Consider the following 23907-nt stretch of genomic DNA (forward strand, 5'->3'; position numbering starts at 1 on the left):
TCGCTGTAACAATATTCTCTCTCGGCATAGAGATCGGGTTGCTTGCCATCTCCGGCTCAGATTCATTGTCCATTTCTAATTCGATTAGAAAACCTAAATCAAATAGTGAGTTTTTTGCTTGCCAAACCAGATTACGAATTACTCTGGATTGCATCCATACCCGTACTGTGTTTAGGTTGTGATTGGATGTAAATTCCACTAAAGTCAGATCAGCTGAAGTTATATCTTCCAGCAATGGTATGTCCGAGAAGATCGCTAAAATAGCACTTCGGTTCAGGTCGCATTGTATGCAGGGGGTAGGTCGACATTTCAAAATCATGGAGCACAGTGCAACTCGGGGGGTAACCTTCCCCGTGCCCAGGCTTCCTTGTGTTTTGTTGTCCTTAATCGAGGTCACGTTATTTCTTTTCTCTTTTAGATTGGGGACTAAGTCCCCTAAGGCATCTTTGATCAAGGCCAATACGCCTTTTGTAAAGTCACTGGGTAGGCTCAATTGTGATGGTGCGACTAAATCAGAGTGAGCCACAGAAAAGGACACCCCTTGGGTATTTGCATCAATATCTGCGGCGGGAACCACTGGTGCTGCTAAACCTTGGATTACGGGGAGAGACCCTCCAATATTGGGCTTTTTCTGGGCTTGTTTTACATTCTCCGCAGCCTTATCAACACCATCAAGTGTATTATAGATGGCGGATGTGGGCGCCGAGGCTATGAGTGGAGGAATGACAAGGCCTTGCATATAAGCATCTACTGCACTCCTAATTTCAGATCTCTGGGCTATTACATCTTCCCCACTATTCCGGTTCACATCGATGGTACCAGAAATGTTGCTTTTTTTAGGAGGCAAATTTGTTCCCAAACACTGTGATTTCTGTAGCTCACTATGTGAGATTTCTTTTATCAGTGCATCCAATGGTGAATGTGGGTGGACTCTGATTCACTTGTTTGTATTTGTGCTATCCATTGACTCATGATCGCTGGGTGCCACGAAGTGCTGTTGGGCACCATTTGACTTTTTCAAAAAGATAGGCGCGATCTTCAAATTAGAGTTCCTCGCCACTTTGGAAACACCATCATCTAGCAATACATTGGATTTCTTCTTTTGTTTACCTATCAGAAAGATGGGGGCCAGAGGGATTGACTTCCTTGGTCTAGACGAAGCTTGGGCCATCTGCGAACTCTCAAAAAGCTTTTCAGTTTGTGAAGCCTTTGTATGCATGCTTTGATCGATCATCTTTTTATTGGTGCCAGCTTTTTTAGTGCATTCATCAATAGGTTGAGTGGCTTTGGCCTGCTTGCAATTCATTTGTGGATCCCCCTTCTTAGCTGGTGTGCTAATGGGGGTCATTACTTCCACAATCTCATTGACATCCTCATTCAGTGCCAATTGCTTATTTCCAACTTTCTTTATGAATAAGTTAGTGGCTGAATTATTTTGTTTTGTTCTACTCTGATTTTTTGTCTTTTTTTCCAAGTTTGCCCTTTTCCTTTGAGATTTCATTTCTTTCCTTCTTTTTGCCCGTCTTGCTGCTCTCTTTCTCAATTTCTTCCTGCTTTGTTGGGGGCTTATGGTTCCCACATCTTCTACTGAAGCCTCTTGTGAGTCCAGCTGGCTGCTAATGTTTTTTGCTGCGGGCTTCTCCATTACGCTTCCAGGGAAAAGCTCCACATTCACATTTGCCAATCTCATGAATTCTTCCAGAATGGAGGCTGAAAGAGATGATTCACAGTCAATTGTAGGATCTGCCTCTTCAGGCCCTTTTTTCTTCTGTTCCTGTACGTTTTGATTGTACAGTTGCAATTGAGTAAGAAGATCCTGTTTAAGGGTTCTATCAGCCTGTTCAGAATTGTGAATGTCCGCCATGGTTCTCTGTATTGCAGAGATGTCTAAACCTTGTTTTGTGCATTCCAGTTGCATCAACTGCAATTTTGGTAACACACATGAATTAACAGCGTTGCAACAGCCTGCCACTGAGCTGTCCAACGCTGCTACTTCCTTTGTGAGTTCCATCATGGATCCAGATTGAACTTGGACTTCAGTTTTTAGTACTTCAAAAACAGAGACCAGCGAATTCAGCACATAACTAAGTGCGGTTAGTGTGTTGACATTCAAGTCAGGCCCCTCAGCCAAAGTTTCTTCCTGTGCTGCGTTTGTGTCCATGACAGCAGATGTCTCAACCGGTTGATTGGCCTGCATTGGACTTCTCAGTTCTTGATTATCCTCCATGTTTGTAGGATTCGGATGACTCGTGGTTGGGTCACCAGTGCTCACAACTAAATGGCAGTTATCACGTTTATCTGATTGAACACCATCTTCTAAGCAGCTCGATGACATATTGCCTGGTCCATGTGTTAATTTGTCATGTAGCATTTTGTTTGCCCCAAAATGCTCCTCTATTCTCTTCTGAATTTTTATTGTTGTTGTGGTATATTCTAGTCCTTTTTTCCACCTGTCGGCTAGGGTGGGTGCTGAATTTAGGGCCCCTCCATATCTAACAGGCGTGGAGACGAGAGGAATACATGAGTTTATATGCACCATTGCTTGAGCGTCAATCTGCAAACCCCCCACCTCCATCACTTTGCTGCTATTATGCTCGTCTGCAATACATGTAGAGCCACTAATCAATCGGCTACTATTCGATTCAGAGTCCTCCCATTCAGGGGCTCTTAGATCATCCTGTAATGGGGTGCTCCTCAATTTCATAATTCTTTTGACGTGAAAATGTAGTTTGCAAAGGAGACAACTCGTGTGATGCGCTGTTTAAACGTGCCCTCAAGACTTCAACCCTTATTGCAACAGAAAGACAATTCCCAATGGGTTCAACTAGCGCAGTTGCTGCAAATGACAATAAGCTCCGTGCAACACCCATTCAGTAGGGTGCATGAAGATGTACAGCAATATTGTAATTGAGCGGCTCAAAGGCTACGAAAACCCTTGGCTTCTACCTTGACTCCACTATGTCCTTTGACAAACAAGTAAAATCTTTGGCCTCGACCACTGCCTACACTTGTAAATTGATAAGAGCTGGTAAGCCATTCCTCTCTAATGACAGTTGCATGATCCTGGCTAGAGCCTTAAAACTCTCCAGAATTGATTACTGTAATGCCCTTTACAGCGGCGCTAACAATGACCATCCAGGGTCTCCAAACCTTATAAAACAATTCCTTAGGAAAGGCGCTTGGCATAAATAAGAGTACATATCTCTTCCATTAGACGCCAACATAAATGGCTCTCCACTGACAACAAAATACAGCTAAAAATGATTTAATTGACCCACAAAGCCTTAAACAATGCTGCCCCTAGCTACCTCTCGGATAAACTACATAGAAGAACATCAACTAGACCAACCAGAGCTGGCAACGCAATTGCCTTGTAGTACCTAGATACAGGCTCACAACGATTGGTGGCAACAGCTTTCCGGTGAAGTTTGCTAAACTCTGGAATTCACTGCCACAAAACGAGTAGACCAACCCTACCTACAACTTAGAAATAACTTTATGGAGAACTAAATAAAATAAAATTAACCCCAAAAGACTACTCCTAGCAGTCAAAAACTCCCCCACCCCGAACCCCTGTGCCTCTCCCAGTGACAACCCCAACCCCCCGTTCAAATTCACACCTATCTCCCAAGATCTTGTACTTGACACGATCTCTAAGTTAAAAGCGTCCAATTGCAAAGGAGACTCTGTCCCAGCCAAATTAGTCAAAGCCTGTGCCCCTACTCTGACCCCCATCATCATCAAATTTGTCAATGCCTGCTTTAACTCCAATACAGTTCCAACCTGCATTAAAGAAGCCTGGGTCACACTGCTTCTAAAAAAAAACAAATCTAGACCCCACCATTCCGACCAATTATCGCCCAATAACCACGGTCCCGTTTCTACTCAAAATCATCGACAAACTAGCCTATAACCAAATTCAAACCCACCTGGAATCTAACCACCTCCTCGGCACCAGACAATCAGGCTTCAGGCCTAACCACAGCACTGAAACAGCCCTCTTGGACCTCAAAATCCAGATGGATGCCATCAGAGATGCTGGGAAACTCTGCATTCTCCTACTGCTGGACCTCTCTGCCGCGTTTGACCTGACCATGACAAACTATGCAACTCACTCATCAGGGAGTTGAACTTCTCTAGCGAAGCTACTGCTTGGGTAAAATCTTTCTTAACCGACCGTAGTTCCAGAGTGTCCATAAGCAAAGAAGCAGCCAACCCCATTCCAGTCCCCATAGGAGTACCCCAAGGCTCTTGCCTCTCCCCTACATTGTACAACGCATACACTTAACTACTGTTCTCAGCATTAGATGATATGGGTGTCATATACACAAATTTTGCGGATGACACCCAGATCCTCATACCTCTCACAGGCAACTATAAGCAAGACACTGCAACAATCAATAAAATGTACACCATCATACAAAGCTGGATGGCACTAAATAGCCTGTGTCTTAACGACGAGAAGACTGAAGTCCTCATCGTAGGATCTCCAGCTAAAATAGCAACCCTTAACCCAGAATACTCAACTATCAACATTGATGGCACCAATATCCCCGTGCTGAAGCAAGTCAAAACACTGGGCGTGTACATTGACGCCAGCCTGACTATGACCAAACGGATCAATGCGCTCTCCTCCTCCACGGCATACACTGCCAAACTAATTGCTCTCAGCCGACAATTTCTTACCCCAGCTAACTGCCTCACCCTAGCAAGGGCTCTGGTACTATCGAAATTGGATTATTGCAATGTATTACTACTAGGCACTTCCAACACCAACCTAGCCAAAATGCAACTACTGCAAAATAAAGCCCTGAGGGCAGCTCTAGGCATAGACCATATCTCCAAGACTAGAAAAGACGCCTATTGGCTCCCCATCAATGCCAGAATTATCTTCAAAACACTATGTATCACATACAAATGCCTGACCAAAAAAGGACCCATCTATCTCCACAACACTCTACATCCCAAAGTGGATAGGAGACCACTAAGATCCAACGACAAACTCCTCCTGACCCTCCCTCGCTTTAAAGCCACCAGAGCGGGGGAAGCAGCTTCACCACACTTGCCCCCAAACACTGGAACACCCTACCCACCAATATCAAAAAAGAGCCCTCTTTCACTGCCTACAAGAAACTGCTAAAAACCTGGTTATTCAACCAATATTAGTATCTATAAATAAGTCTCCTCTACCTTTGCACACCTTCGTGAATTTTGTATATTACTTCTTAGTACCAACTTTTCACTAATAATGTAATGATGTTTGTATTATTCTTTAAGCTGTCTTTTAACCTCGCCGTGATACCTCAGTGTCTGGGCGTGTAACAAATAAATAAATAAATAAATGAGATACATCATCTCTAATGACCCCTAGTCTCCCTATCTTCCACCCTGTTTCTGCCCTCTTGCCCGTTCCACCTCCACCTTACACTACCAGTATTCCTAGATTTCTAGTTGAACAAAGCTACATTGTCTGAAATAATATGTGTAATGTATTCTGTTATTTTAGGTATCTGTGCACTATATTGTAACCTGCACAAATTTGTAACTCTGTAAGTCTAGCATTATCTTACTGCTGCACCCAGTTACCTATGGGTTTGGTGCGCATTAGAAGTGAATAAATAAACAAACAAATGCCACTAGTTCTTTCAATTAGACCTCATGTCTACTAACCTGGAATCTAATTGTACTCTTGTATACAAAAGAGCACCTTTTAACAGTTCTAATGGATCGGAATAGTTTGCGCTGAAAGATTCACATCAAATTTTTGCAGAATTTACTAAATAATTACCATGTTGGCCATTTGTTCCTGTTTGACTACCGTGACATAATTTTCAGCTCACCAAATTTGCTATATTGTAATGTGGTATTGCGGCTCTGTTCTCCAGATTATAGCCCAGACGAGGATGAAGAGCTGGACAACAGCGATCGCTCTGCATCTGAAGAAGAAGATGATAGCGATAGCGATAACGATGAAACCGTGACCCAGAGAAGAAGAAAGCAGGCATGTATTTACTCCACAGGTAGCCCGGTCTTGTGTCCCTCGATGTTATCTACACTTCCGTTGAGAACGTGGCGATAGCCAAACAATGCTGGGCTCATTCATTCTGCCCAAGTACAACTTTCGTTCATTGTATGGAGCCACTGTGGGGCTTTTCATGTGCTAAGTTGCATGTTTGTTCCATTGTGTCTTCCCCAGGCCATTGTTAATGATGATCTATTTTTAGCCGCAGAATGCATTTTCCACACTTTACTTAAAATCGGAAGTGTAAAGTTGCCCCTGAGCTCTCTTCTACATGCTCACTGTGTGAGCCCTTTGAAAGCACTCTGATCTCCCACACCACCAACCCACAGACCCTTTGTTGCCCCTTAACCATTTTAGCTGCCTCCAGACCCTTTGGTGCCCCTTAAACCTTTTAGCGGCCCCCATGCCCATTGTGCCCCTTTTTTCTGAACCCCCAGTCCTATTTAGCCCCTTTTGTTGCCCCAGCCCCTGTTCGTATACCTTTTACTACATGTTCTTTCCCCCTTTAGCCCCATTTTGTTGCCCCAGACCCTTTTGTTGGCCCGACACACTTAAGCCCCTGTTCATGCCCCTTTTGTATCTCCCAAACCCTTTAGCCAATTGTTGGCCACCTGTCCCGTTTAGTCATCTTTTGTTGCCCCTAGCACCTGTTCTTGCCTCCTTCTGACCCTGTTCTGGTCCCTTTTTGCCTCCACCCCCCTTCAGCCAATTGTGTTGCCCCAGTACTGTTTATCCACTTTTGTTGCTCCCTTTAGCCTCCTTTTCTCACCCCAATTCCTTTTGTTGCCCCCAATCCTCTTTGGCCTCTTTTATTGCCCCAATCCCTTTCCATCCACACAGCCCCTTTTGTACCCTGATACAGACCCCCCCATAACCCCGCCCCCTCTGACCTTCATTTGCGCCGTCATTTCCGGGCCCTTAGAGCCTGGCCAGACCCTCAGTCTTGGCCCTGGCTCGGCCCTTCACATGAAATCTCCGGCTCCCCCAGGTCTAATTGGTAGTAGACGTGAGAAGGGCTATGCAATAGAAAAAGCAGTTGCAGCAGAGGGAACATTAGTTTTGGTTGAAGAAAAGGTAAAGAGGTGATGAATTTTCCTAATGTTGAGCATGTGAAAGTGACAGTAGTGAACCACCAGTGTAATTTTGAGATTGGAAAGAGAAGGGTCAAAGGTTACATGCTCGCGAAGACCTGGGTAGATGCAGTGGCGGGAAGTAAATAAATAGAGGAGAAATCTTGGAGGATTCGGGAAAAAATACGATTTCTGTTTTCTTAGTGATCAGACCCAGGAAGTGAGAACAATGAGAGAATCATTTTTTTGTAATCAAACTATGGCCTTTTTGTGGCATTCTGTAATATTGTGATTCTATGCAAACCATTGCATTTGTACTTAAATTGTAGAATTTGTTGTTTAATATTATTGTCACTTGCCACTGCTTTTAGTCTTTCCTGTTGGACATTAATCAATACCTTGGGGCCCCTGTCTGAATGTGTTTCACTAAACTACCAATAAGTCCGAAACTCTTGCCCTCCGTCAAATCATGTTACATTAACCCCGATGTCAGAATCCCCAACCAATATTTGTTCAGATAACCTATCAATAACTCCATAAAGTGGCTTTCACCACTACACTCAGAGAGTGATCCTCAGCCTGGTTATGTTTCTCCAACCTCAAAAGATTGTGTCCTCCGCCTGATCATGTCCACCTTAGGCATAGAGAAAACCACTAAATGGAGCTCTCAGCTCGGACACGTTGAGCTAATGCATCGGTTACCCATTATCTGTGATTGTCATCATTGACTTGTTCCACTAATTTAAAATTGTAATTTTCCACAGCCATGCAAATACTACAATAAAGGAGACTGCCGGAATGGGGCAAAGTGTGACTACCTGCATGTATGCGCTTACTACTTTAATGGGAACTGCAAGTATGGAAAAGAATGTAAATTCAGCCATGACAGCACAGTGGCACCCATCAATTCCGAAAGCGATGGTGATGAAGGTGAGCGATAAGGTCTTATATTTTCTTTACACTTTCATGTACAGAACCTGGTCTATAGCATTGGTGCTGAACTATGGCCCTTAAACCTACAAACCCATCCGCCTTCCCAGGATAACTGCAACACATGTAAGCTGTTGCCATTTGGAGCCAGTGAATGCACATTTTTATCACGAGTTGTGCACCCTAAGTTTACAGTATTTTGCTGGTTGCAAAAGACAATTCATGGATGCAAGTCACTGGCAATAACCCTCTACCCCCAAAGTGCTAAACGTCATTCACACCCTTTGCCCTTCTAGCACTATCCCACTGGAATTGGTCCTACCCTGTAATGTCTGTGAGAATACTTCCCTCCACTGTTTTAAGCCATTCCTCAAGACCTACTACACATCACACTTGGGAATGCGTAGTGACTATGAAACCTACCATTTTATTCATCACCAAAGTGACTGCCTCATGATAACAATATGTTCCTCTGTGAATTGACTGCCACCTCATGTATTGTTCCACTTATTTCTCTGGGCTCCCCATCCCTTTCTTAGTTTACCTTACCAGCACCTCTATTATCTTGTTGCTGGAGGAGAGAGCTGCCTTTTCTGACAGAACATTCATCTGCTGAAACATTTACCTCGGCACTGCGAGCCACTGAGGGCTCTTGCCGAGGCACGCTCGCTTCCTGGAGGAGGCGGAGCCAACTGGCGATCACGTGGGCAATCACGTGACTTTGTGCAGCCTCATCGAGCAGCCCAAACCGCCCGAGCGGTGTATCTTGTTGCTGGAGGAGAGAGCTGCCTTTTCTGACAGAACTTTCATCTGCTGAAACATTTACCTCGGCACTGCGAGCCACTGAGGGCTCTTGCCGAGGCACGCTCGCTTCCTGGAGGAGGCGGAGCCAACTGGCGATCACGTGGGCAATCACGTGACTTTGTGCAGCCTCATAGAGCAGCCCAAACCACCCTTGCGGCGTTAAGCCCGTCTGCGGAGTAAAGGGCGGTGCAGACCATCATTAGCTGCACTGTTTTGCTGCTGTTTGGCTCTGGGTGGCGCAGGAAGTCCTGCTGGGTTCTGCTCACTAAGGAGAAACAACAGGGGCCAACTGTTGTTCTTAGCTGGACACTGGGGAGGAGAGACGGACTCTGGCTGCTCCTCAAGCCATCGGGCGTTCCCAAGGTGATGCAATTATACTAAATACAAATTCATACTTTAAAAAAAAAGAAAAAAAAAAGAAAGTATTTGTGATAGCAATTTTAAAAATAATCGATACGCACTATATACTATTTTAACCGCATATCTCTCGTTCCCAGCTATTATTTTCATTGATTTTGCTAATATACATTTTGGAGATATTATCTTTTATTACCTAGAGGCTGCGAGTTGATCTCCCCTCTGTAAGTAACATAGTATCTGTGCCTTTACTTTTAATATGCCCGCACTTAGAAGTGGGTTTGAAACTGTTGAGAATCAAGCACCCATAATAGTAGAGGTTCAACTAGGCTCCGGGATGCAGAGTGAGGCACCCGTGTACATAAATTCTACTGGAAATATGTCCAACCTTGTTTTAGCTGTGGGTAAGAATAAAGAAAATCCCATTCTTAGTGCTGAAGGGGGTCAGAGGGACTCCTCTTTTATCGACCCCGTAGTGTCAGATGTTGTGGCTCCTAGCAATAGGGATAGGGAGTTAGCAGATTCTGAATCTAATGGGGTTCTTAGGGATATCCCTGACTTTAGACAGGACCTTACAGATGAAGAATGCCTCCAACAAAGTTTTATTGGTACTAAAAGGGTAGTTCGCTATCACGCTTCCACCCCTCTTCAGAGGAGGATTTTGAATGGTAAAATACAAGCTGGAGAAGGTTTAGAATCGTTAACTTGGAAGGGAACAAACCCATCCGGACTTATGCAATTTTCTCATATTTCGCCAGCTACATTCATTTTCGGAAAGGAGAATAAGGATAACGCGCAGTCTTTGCTAGATTCTCCAAGGTTAGAAACCCTTAAGCAAAGTGATTGGGGGGATCATTCCAAAGGGACTTCTCGTCGCCCTAAGTATAACCCCAATCAACCTATTGGGGAAAGCGATTTAGATGACTCTTTTTTTATTATGGCAGATGCTACAGGTGTTTTGCTTAAAGAAATTGTGGATTTAGAGATACCAGTATGTAGATCTGTGCGTAATGAAAAGGGGACAAGGAGTCTATCAGAGGGTGCGCCTTCTAACCTACACCCATGTGATGAAAACAACTACATATCTGGGAATCAACAAGTGGGTATGAAACAATCTCTGGTTAAACCGATTATGGAAACAGCTAGCTCGTTTATACATAATAAAATAGCCTCTACTCAAACTGACAAAGGGGAGGATTATACAGTGGAAATGGAGGACAAAGCAACGGATCCTCAGCAATTTCTACGAGAAAACCATGTAGTAGAGGAAGATAAACAAGAAATATCTGGTTCAAGTAGGAAGGAGAGAGGTGATTATCTGTTACCACTCCTATCCAACTTACATATTAGTCTAAATTTGGCCTTGAAAACTCTGGGGGAGTCTCAAGAGACTATTGTTGGCTCCATGATAGGTCAACAAGCGGCTTTTAATCAGCTGGTGACTCGTCTGGCATTTTTGGAGGGAATAGTAGAGGGTAAGACCATGAATGAACAGATTATTAAAGAACAGAGTCGATGTGACCAATATAGAAAGGATCAAGATATAAAGTTAACTACCATGGATACAAAAATTACCACTCTGTTAGAAGTTATGCTTACAGGAGATCGTCCTACTTCATCTAAGAGAGAGCTAGGGGAACTTGATTCCCAGGGCCAAAGATATAATGAGGATAATAATAATAATTACGGAAAGAAAATGGTTTCTCCCGATAGTCCTTCTATCCTCTTAGATGTCATAATGATGGCAACTGAAGGGTGCTCCGAAGAACAGGAGTTGGATAACCTCAGAGCACAAACGCACGTGAGTGTATCTCTTAATGACGAAGAACCCTTGAACATCAGTAGTGAAGACACAAGATCTCCTCTACACACTACACCAATAAAAGGGCTAAAATGTAAACAAAAGATCAAACATAGAGAAAAAAACCAGTAAATCAGGATCTGGAATCAGAGGTAAAAAGTAATAATGATGGAATAGTCCCTGTGAATATTTCCGACTATAATATAAATGAGGTGCCCCAATCCCCAGTTGGTAGATGCAAAAAATCAAAAAAGCAGGGTAGGATACTTAAAAAAAGCAAAAACATGCCCAACACAAAAATTAAAGGTAGAAATGCCAACCTGAAAGGAATTAGAAACATCCCGCTCCAGGAAGAGCGGGAAGTTAGGGGAGGTCCTAAGGATGCTCATAAGGAAGATAGTCCTGCCCTGGGCGAGCCGAACAAGAAAGGCCTTGTGGCTAGTGGGGAAACTACTATAGACTCCAATAAGGAAAAGAATAACTTGCTGAAATGTGGCTGTGAGCTCACTGAAACCAAACAAACAAAGATGACAGCTTTTGGCACAATAATTAGTACCAAACACGCCAGAACATCCGTAGGAACTCAACAAGTCAAATTCCCTACGTCTTCCCAAGAAACACTGCCAGCTACAAGTAATACTACCCTTTCCGTTAAGGGGCCAACTGAATTGTTAGGGAGGGATAGTGATTCAATCATTAATATCATGGGAGGAAATCCCCAAAATATACAACCTTCCAAACAAGATCTGGAAGGTAATGTTATGATCACTTCTGGAGCAGTTCACACAAAGAAGCAATCTTCTGTGATTGAGGCCCCTACTAAGATCTGTACAGGGAAAATCGTGGGTTGGATTAAAAATAATATAACAGACTCACAGGTTAGCTTGAATAGAACTCATCTCCTAAATCTGTTTAAAAAGATCCCCGTGTTACGAGCTATAACAACAGACGATATAGATGCCATATCTCTTCCTAACTGTAACAATCACAGAATGGTAAGTTGTTTTCATTCGGTGATGGTAGCAGATATGGTGCGTGCCCAAGAAAAAAACCTTAACTCTTTGGGCTACGATCTATTCTCACTAGTAGATGATAAAGAGGCCAACAACTTTCTTGAATATAAGGAACCGAATAATATTTAAAATAAACAAATTACACAATTTAATAATATTAAATCAGAAAATTTGGGTCCAGGATTGGCACTTATTTCAAGTCTCCTGAATAATAATCAGGATTGGTCATGGCTACAGCCGGCACTCAAAACCTTGGAAATATTTAGACAGGATAAGGGGTGTTCCTAACAATATAGAGATCGAGGTGATCTCTTGGAATTCTTGTGGGGGAACCCATCTTAACATGTTTTTGAATAAAAGGGAAAATTATGTACGCCCCCGTATCTACTTCTTTCAGGAAACTATGATGCTGTCGGATATGCACATAGAAGGCTTCTATACCTTTTCTTCGGTAGCTATTAGGGGTCAGTTGGGCAGACCTAGTGGCGGTCTGATTATTGCCATTGATTGTAACTTGGGGTTCCTAGGGGAGGTGATCTTTAGGAGTAACTGGCTTTTGGCTATTATGCTCTCAACGGAGAATAACGTAGAGCCGATACTCCTCCTGAATCTCTATTGGAATCCGCTAAAAGTAGACATTGAGGAAGTGGAGGACTCTCTTGATATGATCCTGGGAAGCTGGTTTGAGAAAGGGTTCGGAAATCGCATTATCTTGGGAGGGGATTTTAACTCAGCCTGTGCCGATGGTGCGGTGCTCAACGAAAGAGGGGTATTACCTAGACTCCTCAGGACGATTATTAAAAGAGGTATAAGGTGGGATAATTATTTGGACAATTGGGATTTGGGTCTCTTAGATCATGCCCTAGATTGGAATCTTCCGAAATATACTTGGAAAAGAGGAAGCAATAGCTCTAGAATTGACTTCTTCTATGTATCTAACGGCTGGAAGCAAGCTTGTGGAAAATTGTCACTTATGGAGGGTGAGTTCAGTGATCATGCTCCCTTATGTTTTTCTCTCTCCATCCCCGACACGGGTATTTATATCAATCCCATGTTGCAGGGTATGGAGGTGGGAAACAATGGGAGAAGGGGTACTTGGAACAAGAAAATAATTATGAAATTTAATACCTTGGTGTTGGAAAATTTGTCCAAGGTGCAGCTTCAAATTATTAGGGGAGATGACATTGAGTTGGGAGGTTCCTACTATAATATCATACTGTCATGTGTCTATAAAATTAGTATGGCCAGAGATCTGGGGGTGCCGAAACCAAGGGTGCGGGCGGCTGATCCCAGAATTCAAAATGCTAAGCGTACTAAATATAGGGAAATCAAAGCCTTGAATAAATTGTCCATTCCTTTCTCGGAACTTAGGCTGAGAAAGAAAAAAATAATTCAGAAACACAAAAACTTTATCAAGTCTCTGAGAATGGATCACTATCACGAAACACACCAACTGATGATGTATAATTTATGCAAGGGCAGAGATGTCAAATTTTGGTCTACCGTTAACTCTATACTCACGCCTTCTAAAAACCAATTAGACTGCCCCATTCAAGCGGATGTGTGGACTCTCTTCTATAAGGAAAAGTTCGCTCTATCCTCTAATCTCTCCAGGGAACAGGATGCGAATTTAGGCCTTCCGGTTGTAGGTGAGTGTCTGTGGGATATAGAGGATATTAAATGGGCCATCAACAAGCTCAAATCTTCTAGAGCACCGGGCCCTGATGGCATTCCCCCTTTCGTTATAAAGTCGGCCCCGGAAATGTGGGCTAAGTTACTCAAACCCATATATGATGATGTATTTAAATATCATATCATCCCTAAAACCTGGTCGCAAAGCATCATAGTCCCTATCTATAAAAAAGGGGACGCCCTTAATCCACAGAATTACAGGCCTATAGCACTGTTAGATGCAGCGAGTAAAGTCTTTGGTATTTTGCTTTTGAGGGACCTTAATAAGGTTATTAGAAGGAAGGCTTGCTATAGTAAATTTCAGGTTGGTTTCAGAGAGGGCTTGGGAACCGACCTGAATGCGATGATTTTGGCTCACTTAAGAGATACAGTACACCAAACTAAAATGGGAGATGTATATATGGCTTCCCTGGACCTCTCTAATGCCTTTGATGGGGTCATTAGAGCAAGATTGTGGACAAAAATGTTAGCTATGAATGTTCCACGCAATATTGTCCAACTCTTGGCTCTTCTACATAGTAATACCTCCGTTAGGGTACGTTTATCACAAGAAGGTTTCCTATCCGATGCTGTAGATACGGAGGTTGGGGTCAAGCAGGGCTGTTCCCTTGCTCCCACTCTCTTTAACCTGTACGTCAGTGATGTGGAGGACATGTGGCAGGGCCCTTCCATTGCTCCGGTCAGGTTGGGGAGCTTGGCTATAGAGTGGATGGCCTTTGCAGATGACTTTATCCTTTTTGATCGTACCCCGAGAGACCTTCGCAGAAGGATGGATATTTTTTATCAATATGCACTGGCGAATAATCTTTCCCCCAACGCTTCGAAATCCCAAACGATTGTAATTTCTAGGAAGAGAGTTGTCAAACCATGTATCTGGAAGATGGGAGATAATTTGGTGGAACAGGTCCAGGCCATAACCTATCTAGGTTATAATTTTTCCAACAAATCTAGCCTAAAGATGTGGAAATTGAATCTTGGGGATAAAGTAGCTAAACTAAAGATTCAGATGAAATTTTTGAGGGCTAAAGTATGTAAATTCTCGCTCTTGCCTATTAGACGTTTCTATCTTGCGAAATGTGAACCGGTTCTTTTGTACGGTTTGGACATTTGTACAAAGGACTTGAGTTCCTATCTAAATGTGATCCAGGGGAAACTGTGGAAGGAAGTAATGGGCCTTTCTATGGCAGTCCCCAATTCCATTATTCGGCACGAGTTATGTCTCATATCACTTAAAGCCAGATACTTGTGGAGGCAACTCTCTTCATTTAGAAAAATACATGATCCTCCGATAAATACCTTATATGAGCTGGTAAATAAGGTAGTTAAATCGGGGGCGGTACTATCTATCAAGAGTTTTAGCGATAGAATGTTTTCTCTGTTGGAATCTCTGGGACTTTGCTTAGATGATTTGATTCAACGACCGGGATTAGTTAAAAAATTTTTATTTAGGTCAGACTGGGTAGACACAGTAAATGATATAGAGTCCCATGTAACATACAAGGAGTATGCTAAATTTTTGCATGCAAGGGAATCGATTCCTCTATATATTCAAAGATTTCCTTGCCAGAGGGTGAGAATCACATTTATGCGTTTCAGACTTAACCAGATGCCCACTCTAAAAAGAATTTTCTATTGGACCCATAAAGAAAAAGGGTCAAATGAAAAGTCTAAAAATCCCTCATGTCGATTTTGTGGAGCGACTGACATGATAGAAACCCTTAGGCACCTACTCCTTACATGCACCCATTTTGGGGCTAAACGATCTCTCTACTTTACAGATAGATTCGATGGGGATTGGGAAATGTCGAAGAATCTGTTCTGGAGTCGCTGCATGTGGGGTGTAAATATCTCCCTAATCCTCGCATTGAATTCACTCCTACTTAACATACAGGAGGAATTGGAAGTAAAAAATAAGGAATTTAACGAGCAGAGAGATTAGAGCGGACTTATGGTATAGGAAATGGTATATGAAATGATCTATGGTATATGAAATGTAAACTGTATATAATATGCAGGGAATTTGATTTTATGTCTGGGAACGATTTTAAAGACTGATAAATGCGTTGAAATCTTTTTATACATAGATATTTGTATATTTGTATATTTGTTTATAAAATGAAATGTATTTTTTTTTATTATTTGTTTGTGATGCACTATATGTTGTATAAGGTTTTATGTAAACTAATCATACAACAATAAAAATAAAAAAAATAAAAAAATAAATTATATTTTTGTACCATAGTTTGCAGCGTATTTTCCCAAAAGACAGAGTTCTGATTCTTGTGAATCTGCTTAGAATCACATGCTGTGCATGTAGACCGACATCTAGTGGTAATCGCTGAGTATTGCATCTTTTTTTCGAAGATCGAAACGGGACATTGTTAGGCAGAGTTTGTATGCAGTACCCTTTGGGACCACTACACACAACTATGACTACAGGTGTAAGCAAAACCAACCTTTGGTATAAGTCTGTACTACACAGTTTTTGGTAGCAGAGCTGAGCAGCTAGGCTTATCTCAAGAGGGAATGTGAGATGTAAACTTACACAGAGGTCTACAATCACAAGTATTCAAATAGACTCTTATACTCAAGGTTTCTTGATAAAACACTTATTAATTTATTTCACAGTCCGTTATAAAACATTCACTAGAAGGAGGCAATATATATCCTACAAAAATATACTTCGTACTTCACACTATCAGTTTCTGAGGCATTTAAACTACTTTGAAGGAGGAGCAAAAAGGCATAGGTTAATAAAAAGAAGCTTACTGTTATTCTTAGATAGTGCAAATAGTTTGAGTTCACCAGAGGAGTCAATTCAAATACAATAGGTTAGGCCAACGTCAATGGCTAAATTTTTGTGTAGGATAGGCAGTTCTGGTAGTTCAACGGAAGAGGACTTTGCCAAAGTACTCAGAAGTAGTTTGTAAAAGAAAGATTCATATTTCGGGTCACAAGCTGACTAGGCCTGCAAGTTGCCAAAGTTTCAAGCACTTTCCAAGTGTAAGTTCTCTCGGTCGGGTTTTCACAGTACCTTACAATGAAGAAAAAGATGCAGCTGAAGACGTCTGTTCCTGGCAGTTCCTGCAGATCTCGCTGTTCCTGATCCTAAGTCGTGGGGACAAGAGGGAGGACGTCGGGAGACTCCTGCTCTGCACTGGGACTGGTCAAAAAGCTGGCAAATGGCAAATCTTCAATTCCGGTAGCTGTTGTCAAGCACACAAACGGGTGTCCCTCTCCCTGGTTATTCGTTTTTCCTGCAGCACTCTGAGGAAAATACAACCAGCTCCGAGAATGGTATACAGGTGGCTTACGAGTTGATTGGTCCCACCAACTCAAACAGAGAAGTCATCCTTGCAGGGATTCTCTTTCGAGATGAACTGCAGCAAGACTTCACCGGGCAAACCAACGGTCCAGGAGTTGCAGCAGCCGTCCTCTTCCAGCTCTTCTTTGGTTCTTTCGTTCCAGTGGTCGACTCAGCCTTCCAAGCCAAGAGACTCGCCTTTTATCCAGTTTCCTCCCATTCATTCCAGCCTAGCTGCCACTAACCCAGCAGGGTGGCTGTCCTTGCCGGACAGTCAGCCAGTCACGCCAGAGTGCATTTGGGTCTCCTAGGAGACTAAGCACAGGGAGTTTCGGGCACCTCCCTCACTTCCTGCCCACCACAGACACTCTGGCGCCAGAGGCGGTCTTCAGTCCTGAAGCCTGCCAAAGGCGTAGGAACAAAGGGACCAAACCTGGTTTGGCGTGCAGAGACAAACCCTAGAAGGACCTTTCCAAAAAGAAATGGTGAAAAAAGAAGACCGGGACCTGTTTAAACAAAGGGGGCTCAGACGTCATCTTGAAAAACATGACTGCCGTGATTTAACGCTACCGGTGTTCGCGGTCGGTAAAAATCTTGATAGTTCGGTTGAAAACCACTGCCACCGGCCATTTCGAGAGGAAAGGGTAGCATTTGACTGCTACATGAGTTTCTAGGCATAGGGGATGCTAGGTAACCCCTCCAGCACTCTATTGTAAGATAGGGTGTGCTGGGTCTAGCAATTTGAAAAGACTAGTAAAGTCAATTTCACTTTACATTCTCTGGGAAACATTAGTTTATCCCAGAGAAGGTATTTAAACATTGGGACAGCCTAAAAGGCTTCCCTGTGTCATGCACTGAGGGTGCTAAGTGACACAAAATGAAAAGATGATGCCTATGGAGTTGTCTAAAACTCTATAATCAAAGAACACAAGAGTAAAACACATTCAAAATACATGGGAGAGTGGGGGGAAAAAAAAGGCTCACACTCTCTCCAGGTAAAAAAAATCAAGTCCTCAAAATCCAGTATGGTTGCTGGGGGTCTCTAAGGTGAAGGGAATTAACACATTTATGAGAATTCTCCCTAGCAGACATCGAAATGGGCGTGACTGTAACACTATCCCTAATGTGACATGTAGTGAACCCAGAATCACTCACGCGTCGAGGTCCCACCAGATTGTTTTTTTCCACCTACCGAGTTGGTCGCACATAATGCGGAGCTCGTAAGAGTTTATATTGCTTTTGCCATTGTTGATGATTCCACTGCTTGTCGGTGGTTAGACTGCCCTTGACAACTTCTCGATGGCTGTTCACGCTTGGTCATGTTCACCGACGTTCCATGCTGGCCTGCTCTGAGACTGTTGACCGCGTGGTCTTGGCCCTCCAGCCCAGCTTTTACTGTAGGGAGTGTGGGGCCCTGTTGGTTCGTTCTCCTCTGAGAATGCCTTTCTCTTACCACTTCTCTTCCTTTTCTCTTGGTCTGGCTGTCACTTCCCTCTGCTGTAGAGAAGACTTCCTTTAAGTTTTGCACGTCTTGCAATAGCAAATTTCCCTGGAAGGACACCCATCACCAATACAATAGGTATCTTCCATGTGACCACGACAAGCGTTGGTGTGAAGCCTGTAAGCTCTTTCGGCCTAAAACCCTGAAAGACAGGTGTGCGAAACAGTGGGTGGTCTACGCCATGCAGGCCGAGAGTCACTCCCCTGGTGGCTCCGTCGCCTCAGACGAGACATCCGTTGGCAGTCGTGGCTCCGATTTGGAGGCCGTTGACCTGTTGAGCTTCTGCGCTCCCACGTGACCGTCCCTGGGCCCGACGGGCATGCTGCCGGCAGTGCTAGGCGGGGGAAGTTGCACTCCGGCAACAGGGACACACACACACCACATGCTTCTAAGCACAGAACCCCCAAACTGTCAGCGGATCCGTTGAGAAAAGTTTCAAAGCCTGCAGGCCCGTCGCAGTCTTCGACTAGGACTTTCGAACCTCGCGGTTCAGCGACCTCTGCGCAACCGCTTTTGCATCCTAGGCATGAGGCTAAAACTCCTCCTGTAGCGGGTGCTGCCTCTAAACCTTCCACTTGTGACATGTTACAGTCGAAAGGCGCAGTAGTGCTGAATGACGCAGTAGCGCCGACAACCACAGCAGCGACGGAAGACGTGCCAAAACGTACCGATTTGGCAAAAACACTTCCGAAGCTTCTGGAGAATCTCTCAAAGGCTGATTTGCCCGTTTTGCACCCCAGGAGGATTCCCTCTTTACCTGAGGGCTATTCTCCAGGCTCCCCTTCCCTATATCATGACTCGCCTCCTCCTGCACAGCCCTTTCCCCCTCCTGATCCTTCAGCCGCCTATATGAACAAAATGGCTGAGTTCATTGATTTCTCAGGCTAATTTGGGGACATTTTGAAAAGACATATGAATGTGGATCCGTGCCCCATCCCTTCTAAGTCCCAGAGACTCCACTCTCTGGGTGCCCAATTTCCCTCCTCGGACGAATCCCATCAGGATACCCCAGTCGATGTCTTTGGGGATGACCCAGATGATCCTAGCCAGGATGTTTGTTATATCCTGGACCATGGCCAGGTTGACCAGGATCTCACCTACCAGGCTCCAAACTGGAACCTTGCGGAGGACCAGGGCAGTTGGCGTACTCTGCCACATGACACTGATGCTGACCTCTTTCTGGATGCGCCTTCTGCCTCTCTACCTAAGGACTTGTCGCCTATAGACGACCAGATGATGTTCAACACTTTTCTGAAAAAAGCTGCTGACCACTTCAAGATTATCACACACAAAGCCACCCCTGATTCGGAGTTGGTGGAAAATATTCTTACGGAAAAGACACCGGTCAGTCAAGCCGTCCTTTTGCTGAATGGCATAAAGAAGCACCTGGCCCCTTCAGTACTTACACCATCTCTCACATGCGCGGTGAACTCCCATGTGGAAAAGAAGTTTCGCCCATCTCCTTCGGACCCACTCTACATTAGGGGCCACGCTACCCCAGACTCCTTTGTTGTCGCCACTACTCGCAAGAGAGCGGGTGTACTGCTGTCCTCATCAGAATCTCCTCACGACAAGGAATGCAAAAAGCTATACGCCCTTGGCTAGCTTGTTACCACTTCTGCAGGGTATTCCATCAGGATTGCCAACAACACCATGCTCCTCGCAAGCTATAGACCCGTTCAGTGGGGCCTTGTTCAGGACGGCCTTCAGGATGTCCCAGAACCTACTTGTGTTGGCGGTGGTCGCTGAAGGCAGACAGGTCACCCAGAATATTGTAAGGAATTCATGGTGGCAACAGCTAAAACAGACACAAGTGATATGTTTCAAGGGTGTTTATTTTAAAAGTATGCAGGTTGTTAAACCGCCTAATCTAACCTAAATCTAAGATGGGAGCAAGCTTCGACCATCAAATGCAAAATAAGGCAGTACTTGTGGAGTCTGGTCAAAATAAAAGGGCCTATACTACAACTATTGCCAGTCCTTACACCAATATAGAAAGAGTGTGGGATAAGCGGTACAATAAAGAAAAGATGTGTTCACAAATGATAGTCTGGTTGTGGCTAGCCAGGGGTCTGCCTTCCCAATGTTTTGTGCACGTGCTAAGGTGGCACTTCTGAGCACAGCACACTCAAGCTTTACCCAGCACGAGCTGATGGTTCTGCTTTCAAGCTATCGGGCTCTTCCGATGGTTGAGTCTCTTGGCACAAATGTCCCTTTCCTTCGAGGACCTGATATTGCACAAATTCAAAGTTCCTTGTAAACGATAGTTTAGTGTGATAGTGGTTCACCCCTGGGTCCCTCTCTTCTGGGTGCAGACCTCTCTCGATTCTCATACAACGACTTTAACAAAAAGAAAGTTCCCTTCTTATGGCACTTTTAGGGTGATGGGTTCACCCTCGGGTCCCCCTCTTCCGGGCTCAGACTCGGTTCTTGTGCCAAAACTTAAAGTTCCTTTCAAAATAGTAGGTAGTATGATAATGATTGACCCCTCCACCTCCTTCTGAGTGTAGACCTTTCTCAATTATTAGCCTCCCTCGGTCAGGTCCACTTGGCTCTCCTTTACTGGGTACCCATCTTAACTCAGCCTTCCTTGGTCGGGTTCACTATGGCTCTTATTCACTTGTTTCCTACTTTTATATTCTCCAGTCTTTAGGTGACTACTTTTCACCTTCGGATCCTCCTCGGCCAGGCTCAGACCCCTTCTTGACTGTTCGCCTTCGTCTATCGGGTTCACCACAGCGTTTCGTGGCAACACTTGTTCCTGTTGTATTCACAGGTCTTAATATCTTTTTAAACAACACTCAGCGGATACTTCTCCCCCTCCGTCAGCCGGGTTCACTACGGTCAATAGAGTTCCTTCTTCCTTCTCGCTACTTTGCTGGTCAAAGACCTTCGACGGTACAGAAGATTTTACAAGACCCCTGTATGACCACTTTGACCCCTTTTGGTTAAATGCCTTCTGGTATTGATAATTCCAAAAGTGCAGGATTCATCAGAGTAGCTCGAGTGAGCACCCACGTGGTGCCGGACCCCTCTTGCAGCTGGTTTTCCCTTAGTGTTAAATGTTCTTTGAACTTCCCTTCTTTAGCCACTTTGCAACTTTCATTCAACACTCACCGATTGTGATGATCTGCTTGGCTTCTTTAACATCCGGAGTGAAGGACGGTACCACGGTAGCAAGCTCTCTGTCCTGGTTATCTACATAGGTAGGTTCCGTGTACGATGGGGTTGTTGGATCTAGGCAAGAGTTTTAATGGGAGGGAGCGAGGCAGATGTATTATAACCTGTCAAGATCATAGGGATTTCGTCCTCCTCACCTTCTTTCTCTTTGGTGCCATGCCGCGTCTCACCTGAGCTATTTTCCTGAAAACAACCCGGGCTTCTCCATCCAGGTGATCCTCTCTTGCTCGTTCACTCCTATGGCTGCGGTCTGAGAATGTCAGCCCTTCCCATGCCACCTGAATTAGGGCTTCCAGAGGACTGCTTGGGAGAATACCCTCCGGTTTCTTACAATATCCTCAAGAACACACTGGACTCTGCCGAGACTGCGGGGGCGTACCCTTGCCCATTGAACCCTGCTCAAATGCAACACCTAGTTAAAAAAACTCAGTGTTCGAGCCAGAGAATCAAGTTTCTTTAATCAACAAGCCAGTGGTGGAGGCCAACCTCTTCAGGAAAGTGGTTGACGAAGACCTGGAGACAGTTAAAAAAGAGCACAAGACTCTCAAGTCACTCAAGTCACTCAACCAGATCTCGGCTAAACCTTTTGTTCAACGCGGCAGCTCCAACGCCCGCTGGTTCTTTCGCGGGCAGTCCTTCTCCCGCTCTCCCCATGTACAATATGGCTCGGGAGGTTCCAACTGGGCTTCCGGACAGGGCTCCTGCTGCAACTTCTAATCCCAACAAAGAGGCTTCTGTTGGTGTAAGGGCAGAGGCAGAAACTCTGCTTCCAGAGGCTCCCCGCCTCCCCCACCAAGTGACTCGTCGGTACGGGTCCCCTCCAAAACTTCCCCAGTTGGGTGGCGTCTAACATCATTTTCCCACGCTTGAGAGGGGATCATGTCAGATCAGTGGGTACTCAAGACCGTTGCCCACGGTGACTGAATCGAGTTCCTCCAATCACCCCTCTACCATCCACCCAGAAGCAGACGCCTGTCGTCAGAACATCTGTGCATCCTGTTGGAAGATGTTTTTCAGGTCCTTCTGGAAAAGAGCACCATCAAAGTCGTCCCTCTACTTGAGGTAAACAAGGGTATTTATTCAGTGTACTTCCTTGAATCTCAAAAAGGATCTAACCATGTGCCCTGTTTTAGATCCATGTCCTGCGAACAAGTATTTCAAACCACAGAGGTTCAGGATGACTACTCTTCAGGATGTAATCAGTGAACAAGGTTAAAACCCTGGACATGACACTAGAGGCCTCCTTAAGCTCTGAAGCTCAAGCAACCTATGTGAATAAAAACTGTACATACTATCTTAGACTGCTCAGAGCAATCATGCCCCTTCTTAACGAAGCAACTGCACTACTACCGAGAGAGCAACCATACTGTCCTGTTTTGACTATGGTAATTCTCTACTACTTGGAGCCAACAAGCAAAGTATGTACAAATATCAGCTAGTACAAAACGACGCAGTCAGAATAATCAAACGGAAGCAGAGAACGGAAAGAGATACATTGGTTGTCGATTGAAGACTAAGTGCTGTTTAAATCCATGACACTAGTTCACATTTTTTGAGTGGATTAATATCCAGACCCAGGAGATAAAATTCACTATGCAAAATAGCAGATGTGCCATTAACTTTTTGGACTTGACTATCTTAGTTAAGAATGGTGTACTGCAATGCGACCTTTTCACAAAGGAGACTGAGAGGAATACCTTACTTCATTACAAAAGTCATCACCCAAATAACCTAAGGGATAACCTCCCATATGGCCATTTTTTAAGATTAAGGCGAAATTGCACTGAAATGAACACATTTCAAGAACATGCAAAAAAACTCAAAAACAAACTACAAGACAGAGGATACCCCAAAAAACTTGTCAGCCGGACGACTAAAAGAGCCAAATATACTCCCAGGGAAAGTTTATTAACACCCAAAACAAGAAATCCGGAGCAAGAGGATACCATCACTTTTGTCTCCACCTTCGGCCCTGACACAACCAAACTTAAAGGAATTCTGAAGAAATTTTGGCCCCTGGTTCAATTAAGCCTGCCAGAAGAGATAACACCTAGAATGGCATTAAAACGATCCAAAAACTTGAAAGACATACTAACACATGCAAGACTGGAGAAGAAAACACAAAGATCAACACTCTGGAACATGCGGGAAATAAGAGGGCACCACCCCTGTGGCACCTGCACAGTCTGTCGCTTTACCAGAAAAATGTCTTCTTTTAAGATTGGCGAAAAAG

At 44.2% G+C, this 23907-nt stretch overlaps 1 protein-coding gene across 1 annotated transcript in view; it reads left to right on the forward strand.

Annotated features, from left to right (window-relative positions):
* LOC138521214 (protein mono-ADP-ribosyltransferase PARP12-like) overlaps positions 1-23907 on the forward strand; it is a 693870-nt gene that overhangs the window by 184679 nt on the left and 485284 nt on the right. The window contains exons 2-3 of the mRNA XM_069633866.1: positions 5886-6001; positions 7857-8022. Of these exons, the coding sequence (XP_069489967.1) occupies positions 5886-6001; positions 7857-8022 (282 nt within the window). The remainder of the gene's footprint in view (positions 1-5885; positions 6002-7856; positions 8023-23907) is intronic.

The sequence above is a fragment of the Ambystoma mexicanum genome, chromosome 13 (genome assembly GCF_040938575.1).
Source record: "Ambystoma mexicanum isolate Mex_15411 chromosome 13, UKY_AmexF1_1, whole genome shotgun sequence".
NCBI classification, from domain to species: domain Eukaryota; kingdom Metazoa; phylum Chordata; class Amphibia; order Caudata; family Ambystomatidae; genus Ambystoma; species Ambystoma mexicanum.